General features: G+C 33.7%; 3 protein-coding genes across 14 annotated transcripts; 1 reads left to right on the top strand and 2 right to left on the bottom strand.

The window, feature by feature from the left end:
• Positions 1–1,238: 1,238 nt before the first annotated feature.
• Positions 1,239–3,949, top strand: LOC106776605 (subtilisin-like protease SBT1.2). Its single transcript, XM_014664088.2, has one exon. The coding sequence runs from the start codon at positions 1,546–1,548 to the stop codon at positions 3,829–3,831; it is 2,286 nt and encodes a 761-aa protein (XP_014519574.1). The 5' UTR covers positions 1,239–1,545; the 3' UTR covers positions 3,832–3,949.
• Positions 3,950–5,890: 1,941 nt separating this feature from the next.
• On the bottom strand, positions 5,891–10,088 carry LOC106777822 (YTH domain-containing protein 1). Of its 12 annotated transcripts, none has more exons than XM_014665597.2 (9): positions 9,966–9,993; positions 9,815–9,886; positions 8,976–9,078; positions 8,259–8,488; positions 7,873–8,136; positions 7,710–7,786; positions 7,225–7,609; positions 6,390–6,620; positions 5,891–6,307 (listed from the first exon to the last, which is right to left on the bottom strand). In XM_014665597.2, exons 3-8 carry the CDS (start codon positions 9,064–9,066, stop codon positions 6,489–6,491), a joined length of 1,179 nt encoding a protein of 392 aa, XP_014521083.1. In that variant the 5' UTR covers positions 9,067–9,078; positions 9,815–9,886; positions 9,966–9,993; the 3' UTR covers positions 5,891–6,307; positions 6,390–6,488. The 12 variants fall into 12 exon arrangements, with proteins under 12 accessions (XP_014521083.1, XP_014521087.1, XP_014521088.1 ...); XM_014665601.2 differs by lacking the exon at positions 9,966–9,993 and having other exon boundaries at positions 6,390–6,488; positions 6,561–6,620; positions 9,815–9,959; XM_014665602.2 differs by lacking the exon at positions 9,966–9,993 and having other exon boundaries at positions 6,390–6,482; positions 6,561–6,620; positions 9,815–9,959.
• A 1,940-nt stretch (positions 10,089–12,028) lies between these two features.
• Positions 12,029–13,419, bottom strand: LOC106777796 (leucoanthocyanidin dioxygenase). Its single transcript, XM_014665553.2, has 2 exons — positions 12,871–13,419; positions 12,029–12,765 (listed from the first exon to the last, which is right to left on the bottom strand). Exons 1-2 carry the CDS (start codon positions 13,368–13,370, stop codon positions 12,204–12,206), a joined length of 1,062 nt encoding a protein of 353 aa, XP_014521039.1. The 5' UTR covers positions 13,371–13,419; the 3' UTR covers positions 12,029–12,203.
• Positions 13,420–14,388: the final 969 nt, after the last annotated feature.

Genomic DNA, 14,388 nt, shown 5'->3' with positions numbered 1-14,388 from the left:
AAAATATAAATTATATTTTTTATTTTTATTGATAAAAAATATAAATTTTGTGATAAAAAAATTGTCTTAAAAAATTAATTATTATTTTTTTTATGTGAACAATTGTTTTTATTAATATTTTATTATTAAATAAAGCTTTTTTGACAAGACGAGACTGGAACTAGAGAAGATGTAAGAGTAGTTCTCACAGTTAACTGAACTGTAACGGTTAATAAGTTCAATTTTATAAAACTGAACCATAAAATAGTATATTGAACTGTTACTAGAAATGGATCAGATAGTTTTAGTATAATATAGTACAGTTAACTGCAGTACAGTACAGTTCAGTTATTTTTGAACAGCCCTACTGGAGACGATCATATTTGATACTTTTTATGCACACTAAACAAAGATAATATAAACTATACATCAATATTGTTGCATGAATTTTGTTTAAGAAAATGTTTTTATTTTTTTTGTCGGAATATATAAGGTATCGAAGATAAGATGATGCGTGCAATTATCCAACGGTTATTATTATTTTTAGACTTTAAGATGACGTGTAATTTCACACAAATATCTAAAAAATTATTTAAAACATAAAATTATTAAAATTATTATATTTTAAAACATAAATATGTATTTAAATTTATTGGCACTAGTTATGAGATCACGCATGTGATCATATATAGTTATATCTTAATCATATAAGGATATATAGTGTAAACTAACGGGAATGTATTAGTTATATATTAATTGTTGGCTGAAAATTCAAATCCTTGTAAGGTTACAATAAACTCTTGTATTAAGTGGAACATAAAGTTTCTACATTAATAAACATTTTATTTGTAATGAACTTTTTGAAAAGAATGTGAACGTGATAAGTAAATAATGAATAACTATGCGTGGTATTGCCATGCTTAAGAATAATTCATTTTAGCCCAAATTTGAGAGAATGAGAATAAAGAAAACTTCCATGAATATGAAAATGTTATTTTTACAACTTTTTTTTATAACGTTTTTAGAATGGTTCCGTTTTAAATATTTATTTATAAAATAAATTTAAATATACTAATAATAACTTATAATCTATTATTATGAAAAGGTTACTGTAAATGCTTTATAAGATATCAGACTCCTTATTAAATGTTTGTTGGACTTTGCATTTAAAGGAGGAACCGACAAAACATTATGTGTGATGTTAAAGCGACATTGACCTTAAGGTAAGATTTTGAATTTGAAAGTGTGTGATGGCTCTTTCGAGGTCTCCAATGTATGGAATCAAAGGAGTTTTGTGATACATTTAAAGCAGACAACAGCAATAATATTGGATAGCGGACATCACCATGCATGCATCTGGCGAATTTTACGTGATGATAAGTTGTTACCTAGTTAAGTTCTAACCAGCTAGCCTCTGCTTGCATATATACTTTGGTATAGTAGCCGATGGTTTAATCGAGGACACTAAATTTGAATATTCCCTGTACTATATAGGTAACACCTATGTTTTCCACACTATATATATAACCACCTGGAGTTCCCATTCTATAACAACATCGGCAAGATATGGAACTTGCATTGCCTCTTGCTCTTATTTTCGCGCTAATTAGTGTATGTTCAACAACTTCGGCACACCAAAATCCAGAATTCGCCGAAGCAATAGAGGAACATTATCTTCCAACTGAAGAAATCAATGTTCCAAACAGCTTGCTGACTTACATTGTTCGCGTTGAAAAGTCTGATGAGGGTGGTGATTCTCTTCGGTCTAAGGACTTGCTTGCTTGGTACCGTTCGCTCCTTCCATCCAGTTTGGAATCTGATCAGAACCAGCGGCGTGTTATTTTCTTATACCGCAACGTGATGGATGGATTTGCAGTGGAAATGACCCCAGAAGAAGCCGAAGCTCTTGAAGAGAAGGAGGAGGTTGTGTCAGTGCGTCCTGAAAGGACCTATTCATTACACACAACTCACACTCCAACGTTCTTGGGGTTGCAACAGGGACTGGGATTATGGAGAAATTCTGATGTTGGTAAAGGCATCATAATTGGACTTCTGGACACGGGCATAACCCCTGATCACCCTTCTTTCTCTGATGAAGGAATGCCACTTCCACCGGCAAAATGGAATGGCCTCTGTGAATTCTCAGGACGGAGGACTTGCAACAACAAGCTCATTGGTGCAAGAAATTTTGTCAAGAACTCAAACTCATCCCTTCCGCTTGATAGTTTTGGACATGGGACCCACACAGCCAGCACAGCCGCAGGAAGGTTTGTGCAGGGTGCTAATGTCTTTGGCAATGCCAATGGTACGGCGGTTGGTATGGCACCTGATGCACACTTAGCAATGTACAAGGTATGTGACCTCTCTGGTTGTTTGGAAAGTGCAATACTGGCTGGAATGGACACTGCCATTGAGGATGGCGTGGATGTACTTTCTCTCTCCCTTGGAGGACCATCTTTGCCTTTCTTTGACGATTCAATTGCACTTGGTGCATTCCGCGCAATTCAGAAGGGAATTTTCGTTAGTTGTTCGGCTGGTAACTCCGGTCCTGCTTATGCCACTTTATCTAATGAGGCTCCGTGGATTCTCACAGTTGGCGCAAGCACCATTGACAGAAGAATATTAGCAACAGCGAAACTTGGCAACGGGCAACTGTTCATCGGGGAATCTATTTTCCAACCCCACAACTTCACGCCCACGTTACTACCACTTGTTTATGCAGGTGCCAATGGAAACTCCTCGTCGACCTTTTGTGCTCCTGGATCCTTGAAAAACGTGGATGTGACGGGAAAGGTAGTGTTGTGCGAGGTTGGTGGATTCGTTAGAAGTATAGACAAAGGACAAGAGGTTAAGAACGCTGGTGGAATAGCCATGATCCTCATGAACTCAGTAATTGGCGACTTCAATCCCTTTGCCGAGATTCACGTTCTTCCTGCTACACACGTAAGCTACCGTGCTGGGTTAGCCATCAAAAGTTACATAAACTCAACTTCAACGCCAACAGCAACAATCTTGTTCGGAGGAACCGCTATTGGAAGCCTCTTTGCGCCTGCAGTTACTTCCTTTTCCTCAAGGGGTCCAAGTTTTGCGAGCCCGGGAATTCTGAAGCCTGACATCATCGGTCCAGGACAGAACATTCTAGCTGCATGGCCCGTGTCTTTGGACAACAGTGTGCCTTCGTTCAACATCATTTCAGGCACATCAATGTCTTGTCCTCATCTTGCTGGCATTGCTGCTTTGCTTAAAAACTCTCATCCAGATTGGTCTCCTGCTGCCATAAAATCAGCAATCGTGACGAGTGCTAATACAGTGAACCTTGGAGGGAATTCCATATTGGATCAAAGGCTTCTACCGGCTGATGTTTTTGCCACAGGAGCTGGACATGTTAACCCTTTGAAGGCCAACGATCCCGGGCTTGTTTATGATCTTCAACCAAATGATTACATTCCTTATTTGTGTGGCTTGAATTACACTGACAAAGAAATTGGACTAATTTTGAACCAAAATGTGGAGTGCTCCGAGGTGAAAACCATACCGGAAGCTCAACTCAATTATCCCTCGTTTTCAATTCGGTTGGGATCAACTCCACAGTTCTACACCAGAACACTCACAAATGTTGGAGCCACCAATGTAACCTACTTTTCCGAAATGGACCCACCTTTGGGAGTAGGCATAAGCATAAGCCCTGCTGAGATAACATTCACAGAGGTGAAGCAGAAGGTTACATACAGTGTTGGATTTATTCCTGGAGACGTAAAGTTTAGAGGGAATCACACGTTTTCTCAAGGTTCTATCAGGTGGGTATCTCGTAAATACTCTGTTAGCATCCCTGTAGCTGCTGTTTACCTATGAAAATTTGGACGAGTTAGAGTATCATGTTATTTTGTATTTAAGGAATAAAGATTGAAACCTGAACTCTCCAAAGATGCATTCTTGCATCAGGAGCTATTCCAGTTTCTTTAAATGTGTAATTCTCTATTGTAACTCTCCTAATAATATGCAGTTATTAGTTTTGAATGGTCTTATTTATTTAGGCTGTTGATATATATTCTCTTTTTTAGTTGAACCAATCAATTCTTATTTTGTTGAACCAAAGTTTAAAAGGTGTAATTTTGTGAAGGAAAATGTATCTTTAGCTGCCAAAATTCAGTTATGAAGGCTTCATGGATTTTTCTGTGTTCAAAATATAGTTATGGATATTAATTTTAATATCTTAAAATATATTAAAGGAAAATATTAAATATTAATAGCAGTATACTTTTAATGTTTTCACGTTGAGCAGAGAACAACACTATAAATTTTAATAGAGAATTTGGACTGGCTTTATGGTGTTACAGATTTGATTTTACAGTTACTCACTTGGTATTTCCGCATGAAATATATTTTTTTTTCTACAAAATTTCACAAACTAAAAAAAAATAAAATTGATGAGAGATGAGCATCTAATCATTAGCTATATATTAACTTCATGCACAACAGTCAAATATGAAATTAGAAATATGAATATTTACCTAAAACCGTTTTAAGTCATATTTTAGCATAATTATAATTTTAAAGGACTCATGTGCAAGAGGTTTATATGTTGGAAAGAGATAGTTTGACAAGTATGTATATATAATAGGATTGTGGACATATTAGAACCCTAATATCTTTAAATATAAGTATTATATGATACATTGATAACTTCCATGTCTTATATAACCAACCAACAACCATTTATATTTATTTTGTTTTCCTATAAAGTATATATGAGTGCACTAAATGACCTAATTTTGGTAGGCTTGTTCCTTTAATGGATTAACTTTTTGAAAAACTATAAGCATAAGAAATGTTTAAGTCTATTATAAAGAATATATAAAAAGCAACTACAGGTCTCTAGGTCTTTTTTATACTAAAATAACTACTTGAAAAGATATTGATAATTAAAATAAATAAATTTTTTAACTATAAAAAATACAAAATAATAGGCATTAACTTGTTATAAAAAAATTTTAAGAAAGTTAAACCTATAATTGTTCTTTATTTTAATTAAGATAAGGAATAACTACTTGTCTAAGAATTGAAAAGTAGATTAAAAAAATGAAATATCCTTATTCTTAACCATCAACTGTCCTCTCAATAGTTTTATATTATTCCCCTTAACTTTTAAAATGTTTTTTCATGATATATTATCAATCTTTAAAATAGACATTATTTCAAATATATACAAAATTTGAATATATGGACAACAATTTATTCTAATATTTATATATTTCTAATATTTATATATATAATAAAAATAACCTTTTAAAAGTGATTGTAATATTTAAAAAATACATACAATTCCCTAATTAAATTTTAAGTAATAATATTTTACATTTAGTTTATATAACTAATTATAATAATCTAATAATATAAATGTTTGAATTAATAGAACAATGTTTAAATACTATATTGAAGGATGTCATATAATTATATATAAAACAAGAATTATTAAAATATCATTACTCTAAATTTTAAATGCAGACAAAGGATGACAAGCAGTAATATCAAGTACTCCAAAGATTTCCCTATTTTGCCTACCACAATTCCAAAGAATTCTACCGGAAGAATAGTATAGTATATTTATCAACAATATTCAACATTTCGGTATTGATAAGGTTGTGTTTGAAATGTTAAGGAAATGTTTTGAAATGTTATTTACATATTCTCTATGCATCTCAAGCATCAAAAGGCAACAAACAGCAATGACATTCCCCATTTTTGGCCCACAGACGATCATATGCAATCCAATCAACTTCAGATCTATAAAAACAGAGCATATGCATGGAAAAGCGAGTGTTTCTTCATGCTTTAAAAACAAAAATAGCAGAAATTTAAATACGACATGCTGAGTTCAATATTATATAGAGCCCAAAGTAATCTCACAACATTAACAAAAATAAAGACAGTTTAAAAATCAAACCAATATTACCATCATCTTTGCTGACAATTTTCCAGAGGGATAAAAGTGCCAGTTTAGCATAGGGATAGGGGGCATATTATATACACAAGGTACGTTTTGGTCATTCTGACTCTAATCTAAGCTCTGTACAATTTGTCAACAAGCCTCCAAGTAGCCTTGGAATTGAATCGCATTTATACGAGGTTCAATATCAAGTCCTAATTTTAGACAATTACAATTAACTTCCATGTCGTCTTTGCCATAAGAAAACAGGAAAAGGGCCTCCTTGCCCAAAAAGTTACCATATTCGCATATTGTAAGAGAAGTTGTATCCATGGAAAAGATGTCTGATGAATCCTCCCACGAGGGTTGCTCCTATTTCTATCAACACATTCTTCTATGTTCCTGCAAAATACATCCTAGCTGTGGAATCACTGAATTCACTACTTATTACGATTTGGAATTTGATTACAGTAAAGACATTCACCTTTCACCATCAGGTGGATTACTTCTCAGCAATTCCATTCATTTCCAACATGGTTTAGTTGCCTGAGAATTTTGATGCCTTGGTTATGGTTTCCTGTGACTAATGGATACCAAGTCTAGATAAAAAAAATACACAAGAAAATAGCAAAATGATGTTGATATAAATACTGACACTGGTGCGTAACTGTTTCTTGCCTCTGCTATGGACCTCCTCCAGGTATTCTTCATAGGACTACAGTCAAAACAACATAAATTCAATTAGAATTAGCACAAGAAACAAATATAGAAAAGACACAAATTAAAACTGGAATATTCTTAAAAAAAAAAAAAAAAAAAAAAACATAACAATCGGAGTCACAACAGGATGAATAAAAAGTAGAGGACTTGCATGATCGAACATTACATGCCTTTTTGAGCTGTCAAATGATCCAAACCAAATGACAAATTGTTCGATGTATGCTCTCTAACCAGATCTGAATAATTTCCTCACTAATGGAGAATATTCGTTTATTGTGATTATAATTGCAGAGCAAAGCCATAAATATGATTTATTTTTTATATAAAAATTCTTCACAAATCAAGTCTGCCTAAATGGTGATTCAATATTCCATTATCATAGCAAAAATAAGACCTCCTTCCAGGTTAAGGTCATTTGAAATATAGCACCACGTTTTAGAACAAGAAAGATCTTATATTTGGTTTTGGCTTTGACAAAGCCATTTGATTGCATGTCATTGCCTAAAGAGGATTCTTAAGGTTGTCTAGCCCACAATCAGAAATAAAATGGAAACAATAAAAAATAATTTATTAGAGGAAGAAAGAAATATTCCCAGTACCATGTCAAGAAAATCATCCTCAGTTAGGGTACTACCAGCTAACGGGCAGCCTGTAGACACACCCCAAAAATCTAATTGAGAAGACATGTCCTTCTTTGTTTGTAGCTCTGGAATATGTCCACCATAATGAGCACGTTTAATCCCTGACAGTTGTGGCGACGCAGAAGAAGTGATAGGCAGTGTTTCAGTAAGCATTGTCCCACTGAATCTCTGCTTTGTTGAACGAAATTCATTTACTACGGGTTGATTTTGGTAAAACAGGGAAGAATAAGGCAGGGGCATTGACCATGACATATGAAATGGACGAAATTTATATTCTTCGTCTCCCATTGAACTTGGAGTACTCACATAGCGACCCTTAAATGAAAAATCACCCCTTAATGAGCTGCACATGCAAAAACCAGTAAGCAGGAAGCCTCCTCTAAACAGTGCTAGACAATAACCAGATAATAACCAGATAACAATTGCCTCCCTAAAAATTATACCTGGTCAGTAGGTCATTGGTATCATTCTTACCATCAAGAAGTTCACAAAGAGCTAGGCCAATGTCTGGAGATAACTCCTAAGAGGGGCAACTTGATTTAGAGTTACAATTGCATAACATATGCAAAATTTTGAAAGATCTGAAAGGTTAAAATAAAAGGAAACCTGACAGTCTCTGCTAATTTTGACAGGCTTATAGTCATTCAACGGATTCTTGAGATGTAGAGTTTTGTGGAAAGGCAAATCATTGAAACGCAGCCACTGGACCTTAAAACTTCGGCCCCAAGGATTACTTTTACCAATTCCCTCACTCCAAACATTGTCTCTACCCTTTCCAATGGAAGACATCATTTGTGCGTATCCTTGGAAGGAACCACTCATGTTGACACTAAATATAAGGATTACACAGCCCGAGTTCTGCAACATATGCTGATAATTCTCAAGAAAATTATTTTTATCTTATGGTAATTTATTTCCTAATTCTTGACGGGCCCTAAAGCCTAGAACTATTTCAACAATACAATTGGAGACCAGAAAAGTAGGCTACTTACATGAAAAGCTTCTTCTAGAATCCGTTCATTCATAATTTGAGTAGCCCAAATTCCTTTCTTAATAGACAAATCAATATTTTGACGGTTCAAACTCTTAATGATGAAATACTTAATATCATTCCACTTTTCCACTTCAATTCCTGTTGGATGCCCTATCAGACCATAAGAGTGTTCCGCTATATCTGTCCGAATTGGATTATTGTTTTCATTAAACTTGTAAGAGGAGCTCTCTACCAAAAAGGATCACAGATAAATCAGAACTCAAAGTAGAAAAAAATATTTATACAAAAGAAATATGAAATGAAAAAAGCTAGCATGCATGCATGCATCTGTGCTTAAAAATGGATATGTACATGAATGATTTTGAGTATAATAAATTCCCAATCCCAATCTTCACTACACATGCCAAAGTCAGTGATCATATGGACAACTCCAAGAAAAAATTGCTAATTAAGAGTACGTTTGGATTTGTGAGTTTTTATGGATTGAGAAGGTGATTCACCGTTTGGAAGTATAACTAAACAATGGAAGGAAGGATGTGGGACGAGTGTTTAGGTTAGAAATATGTAACTTTACTTTTTTTTGTCAGCCAATTTGTTTTACATATTTTATCTTACATGAAATGTTTGGTAATTTTAAATCTCAATTCCATCCCCCCACAATGCAAACTCCTTAATCCACGTGATCTGCATGTGACAAGAGAAATATTATCAAAACCTGGATCATCTGAATTTCCAATGTCATTCCTCCATTCAGTGACAGATGAATCAACTACCGACATATTTTCCTTTGCGCTATCAGAAGACATATCCGAGTTGACCTATCAAGAAATTATGAAAGTTAAAAGCAGAATACAGAGTATATACATTACAACCACCCAATACCAAAACTAGGAAGAGAACACCAAAACAACTACGCAGAATACAGGTATAGCAACACAATTTTCATAAATAACTGTTTTTGCTAAAGTCATTAACATGGTTTCGAAAAAAAATTAAGCAGATAACCCACGTGTCACTTTCATGATATTCATTCATAGGAAATACTAACAACTACAAGGATTATGTTTGTTGCCTCCGAAAAAATTAGGACGGGGAGGGAGGATTTTATGGATGAATCTCACCGAGAAATTTATTCTTTATCCTAAGACGACAAAACAACCACACGCCTGTTCTTCGGTATTCATGCGCACTAAAATATAAGTAATGTAAGATAGCATAAACAACCTACCGAATAATCTAGCTCTCTCTCTCTCTCTCTATCTATCTATCTCTCTCTCTCTCTCTCTATCTATCTCTCTCTCTCTCTCCACACTCAAGAAAACAGAATACCGATATGGGTCAAAGCTCACCTCAGTGAGAAATCTTGGTCAGAAACTCCTATTTTGCCTAAAGTCGAAGCAAGGAGATTAATGGATACTACAATTAGTTACAGTATGAATTACAAAAATCGAAGCAAAACAATAAAAAGTAACATAACCCCCTGAATCCTAAGTGCGGCATGATTGGTGAAGAAGAAGAAGAAGAAGAAAAGGTATGGTGTAATACTTAACCTACCCCTTAAACAGTGAAAAAGTTGCAAATGTAATGATGTGTGTGGTGCTTCAGGTGAAAGCAAAGTAACTGAATCTTGATTCAAGAACGCATTCCATTCAGCATGATAAAGGAGAAGAGAATTTGTAATGGAAGTTTTAAGAGACTCACTCACCAAATAGAGGACTCAAGTCTGAGGCGCCAGTGTCATGAGTTTGGATCCTTATCGCTTATGTAATGCCCATGCTGCACTCGTTGCTTTTCTTTTTGCAAGTGTTTCTGCCTACTTTTTCATCTTTTTTTCTAATTTATCCATTTATTCCTAATTAAATTATGCACTCAATTTGAAAAAAAAAAATGTATATAACTTAAGTTATTTGTTATTTTAATCTAACCTCTAATTTTTTTTCCTGTGTTATATTTTATACTTTAAATAATTAGATTTTTTTTAAAGATAAGTATCCAAAATAAATAAAGCATACATAAATTTGACTTTTAGATTATAATTGAATATTTAAAATAAATAAAAAAATGTCTCTATTCTAAAATGAAAAAAAAAATGTGGATAGAGTAAAAAAACCTAAAATTTCATTTAAGTCTGTTTTAAAGAATAATAAATGTGAAACAGTATTTGTACTAATAATTATTTCTTTTAGTTTTATAATATTGAATATAATCAATTGCTTCCATATAAATATCATCTGTCTTAATTATTATTTAATGTTAAATGTATTAAGTATAACTTTAAATAAATAAAAAATTAAAATTATGAAAAGACGCCACCTAGTTGCTCTCGTTATGATTTGTGGTGTGGGTATTCGTAGGTAACACCAGTTAAGTTAATTTAATAAATGTTTAAGTTTGAACTAATCAACGTTTAAGGAATATAATTCGTTTGAATTTTTTAAATATTTGTTAATCCGATCTATATCAGCCTCTTGTTTTCAATCTGGGTAAAGTTTTGCTAAAAGAAAAATAAAAATACATAATTACACTGCATGGCAATTTTAGAATTATATGATGTAAAAATTAAAAAATAATATAAGGTCAATACAATCCAACACTACACAAACTAATACCATCGTGTTTACAATTTTTCTTTTTGCAAATACTAGTATTTTGTAAAACACGGGGAATTTAAATGCTTTATTAAGGTGCATTATAATAATGTATTATCGATGTATCTAATTAGTCTTAACAAAATAAATAAAATTGGGATATATTTTAAACGAAAATACATCTATAAACTTTTTGTTAAAACTCAACTGTTTCCATGCGATGCAATAATCATCTTTAACTTTTTTTTTTTTTAAGATTTACTTTTATCTACTTATGAGATAAATTTTCAACTATAATTTATAATTGCAATGGTTTTAATGTGTATTTTTATTCTGATATAAAATAAAATAAAATGAGTTGAAAAAAAGTTCAGATATTAAAATATAAACATAATTTTAACATCACATGACAATTAACACTTGCCCTCAAATGGTTTACTAAAATAATAATAATAACAGTTAAAATGAACGATTAAAAATCATATTACTTTAATAGAAAATAATATTGCATAAATATCATTAAATGATAAAATTCAATAGAAATAAATATTTTAAAACTTTGACCCTTTTTTTTTTAGTAAAAATAGTGTCTTTTGTTTTTATTTTATCCCATAAAAAAATAAACAACTTTTATTTATAGGTATTTTTACATACTTCTCTTCGGCTAAATAATCTCTCTCTTATTTTTTTTTCTTTTTTTTCCACTTTATTACTTTCTGTATATTTCTTTAATTTCTACCAAATATATAATTGATTTATTACTTTATTACTAATGCTAATCCCTACATACCTGTATTTATATATGTAATTAGGAACTTGTATTGAGTACAGTTAAATCTGTTTATTATTTTCGTTAGTATACTCTTTTCTGGATAATCTTGGCTATATTTACTAGGGTGGTAAAAAAAAAACTCGTGTGTTTTTTATTTACCAAAAGTGAATCAAGTTGACTATTACTAAAAAAACAGATAAGAAATTGTATCTCATCTCGTTATAAAACGATCAGATCGTTCTAAATAATTTAAATATTTTGATGTATGTATTTGATTGTTCATTAAAAAAATAAAAAAAGGTGGAGGACTAAAGTATGTGGCATGTATATATTTATTTATTTTTAAAGAAGTAAAGACTTGGGCATATTTTTGATATAATGATGAAAAAGATGTTTACAATAATGATAAAAAGAACAATTTCAATAAAGAAAAATAATATATTTTAATAAAGGAAATGAAAGAAACTTAACACGAGGAGAGAGACCACAGGAGTGGTCGTTTTATTAGTACAAGCAATAAGGACTAAGAAGTGCAGAAGAGAAGCATAGAGTAGAGTGATGATGAATCAGGAGACGGAGAGACTCAATTCGGAAGAGCTTCCTCGTCCTTCCTGAAAAGTTTGTGGTGAATATGTTGAGCAAAAGTGCGGGGAGGAAAACGTGCCGGTTCTTTCTCCGTCACGAGTTCAGGCAGTGGCTGCAAGATGATCTTCTCCTTCGGGGGTTCACAGAACACGGCCCAGGATATTCGAACTTTTTCTTTGTTCACCAATCCCCGGTGGAGAATACTCTTGTACCTCCCGTTACTCAGGATTTCAATGGTGTCTCCGATGTGCATGAAAATGGAATTAGGCACACACTTCGCCGTCACCCAGTTGCCCTTGTAGAAAAGTTGCAGACCCGGCACCATGTTATGAAGGAGGAAGGTCAGTGAACTTACATCTGTGTGAGCTTCAACTCCCAGAGCCAATTCCGGCTGTGGACAGATTGGGTAGTAGTTGATCTTCAACTGAAGCAAAAGTTCTTCCATTCCACCCACTTCCTTCTCTAATCTTCCACCTTCCAACCCCAATCCAATAGACAGTGCCTCCAGTATCTTCGTCGCAAGCCTCCTCAGTTGCCTTGCATACTCGCTTGTAGCCTCACTTTATCAAAAACAAAACACACCAATAAATATGTAAGAAACTATAATCAAACATATAAAAAGTGAAAGAAGGAACCAAGAAACGATGATGTTGATGAGTGCTCACGTGTAATCAGAAGGTTTGGTTGGCCAGATGGAGAGGTCGCGTTTCTCTTCAGGATAAACAAGGTGGAAGAAGTAATCTTCCCACTCCAATTGGCCACTGGCATTGTTGGCAAGCTTGCTTCCATACCCCTGAATCTTCCCAGTGGCTTGGTCGTTGGCGTACTTCTCCTTCTCCTCAATTGGAAGAGAGAAGAAGGTTTCCCCAGCTTTCCGCAGCCGATTCAAGAGCTCCTCAGGGATGCCATGGTTCACCAGGTTCATCACGCCCCATTCCGCCGCCGCTTTCTTCAGCTTCTCCCGACACTTCCCTCGAACAACCTCCGACGGCGAATCTATCTCTCCCAGGTCAATGGTTGGAACTTGAGGCCCTTCCTTCTTTTCCTCCTCGAAGACGTTTCCTATGTTCTCCAACTCCTCTTGCGGCCTGACGTACTCCTTGGGGATACACTTTATCCCACTGCTCGCCAAGCTTTCAACTCTCGGACCCACTGTACCCACCATCTCTCTCCGACCTTCTTTCACTTCACCTCTTGGATGTTCACTTGTTCCTCTCCCTGGGTTTTATATTCCATTCTAAGCAAACACCACTGTCAATTTCCCTAACAGTCTCCATCCATTTGCGTTGGTTATCACGTGGAAGCTCTTCAACAAACCAAAACTTCAACGCCCCTTGACTGGAGGTTAAGCTCCTGCATCATCTGCATCCACACCACTCCGCCTAACCCTCCATTGCCATTCTCGAACTTCTCTCATTAAATAAATTCTTTTTATATTTCTAAAAACAAAAACAAATCAAAAAATCAAATCATAAATATAAAGCATGTATTAAAATTTGTTAACTGTCATAACAGTACCACTCTTTTCTATTTCACATCCATCAACCACGTTTAGCTCCCTCCAACACCAAATTTATTCAACCATGTTCTCCCTTCATTTATTACGCCTTCCTTCCCGAAATAATTTCCATTCAACCGATTTTGCCTGCTTCAATCAGAGGGGAAAAGGAACGTAATCTTATTTATTTATTTATTTATTTATTCAGTTATCATGTCTACTAACAAAACAAATTAATTTATTGATTTTCAATGTATATGCATATATTTGCTTTAAAATAATACGTCAGATCAAAATATATGGGTACTATAAAAATTTATTTCAATGTCGTGTGGCTATAATTTGGTATCCATGAATCTTAAGATGCTTCTATTTAGAGTGGAAACTGGCCAATTTGTTTTGTTCTGTCGTTGATTTTTCTAAAATGGATGTGGGAGATTGACATGCATTGTTTAAAACATGTTAAAAAAATCTCAAATTGTCAGTGGATCGAGAACTTAACTCACTAAAAAGAAAAATATTCACAAGTTCACGAAATGATAAATTATTAAGATTTTAAAAAAATGAATATATAAATAAATTATTCCATTAATATTTTCTGTAAAAACAACGGGTAATGAGAAGAAGAAAAAGTAAAAAATAACATCTCGTAGTAAGATATTTCGTTATTTTTAGTAGCCTAATG

This window comes from Vigna radiata, chromosome 11 (genome assembly GCF_000741045.1).
Source record: "Vigna radiata var. radiata cultivar VC1973A chromosome 11, Vradiata_ver6, whole genome shotgun sequence".
NCBI lineage: Eukaryota > Viridiplantae > Streptophyta > Magnoliopsida > Fabales > Fabaceae > Vigna > Vigna radiata.
This window is presented reverse-complemented; position numbering and strand designations above follow the sequence as displayed.

What these genes read in the sequence shown, in the direction of transcription:
- LOC106777796 (XM_014665553.2), bottom strand. Translation starts at nt 13,370, where the DNA reads ATGGTGGGTACAGTGGGTCCGAGAGTTGAAAGCTTGGCGAGCAGTGGG. An exon ending in ACCAAACCTTCTGATTACAC is followed by an intron (nt 12,766 to 12,870) that starts GTGAGCACTCAT and finishes TTTTTGATAAAG; the next exon opens with TGAGGCTACAAGCGAGTATG.
- LOC106776605 (XM_014664088.2), top strand. Translation starts at nt 1,546, where the DNA reads ATGGAACTTGCATTGCCTCTTGCTCTTATTTTCGCGCTAATTAGTGTA.
- LOC106777822 (XM_014665598.2), bottom strand. Translation starts at nt 9,066, where the DNA reads ATGTCTTCTGATAGCGCAAAGGAAAATATGTCGGTAGTTGATTCATCT. An exon ending in TGGAAATTCAGATGATCCAG is followed by an intron (nt 8,489 to 8,975) that starts GTTTTGATAATA and finishes CCTTTTTGGTAG; the next exon opens with AGAGCTCCTCTTACAAGTTT. An exon ending in TTCTAGAAGAAGCTTTTCAT is followed by an intron (nt 8,137 to 8,258) that starts GTAAGTAGCCTA and finishes GAGAATTATCAG; the next exon opens with CATATGTTGCAGAACTCGGG.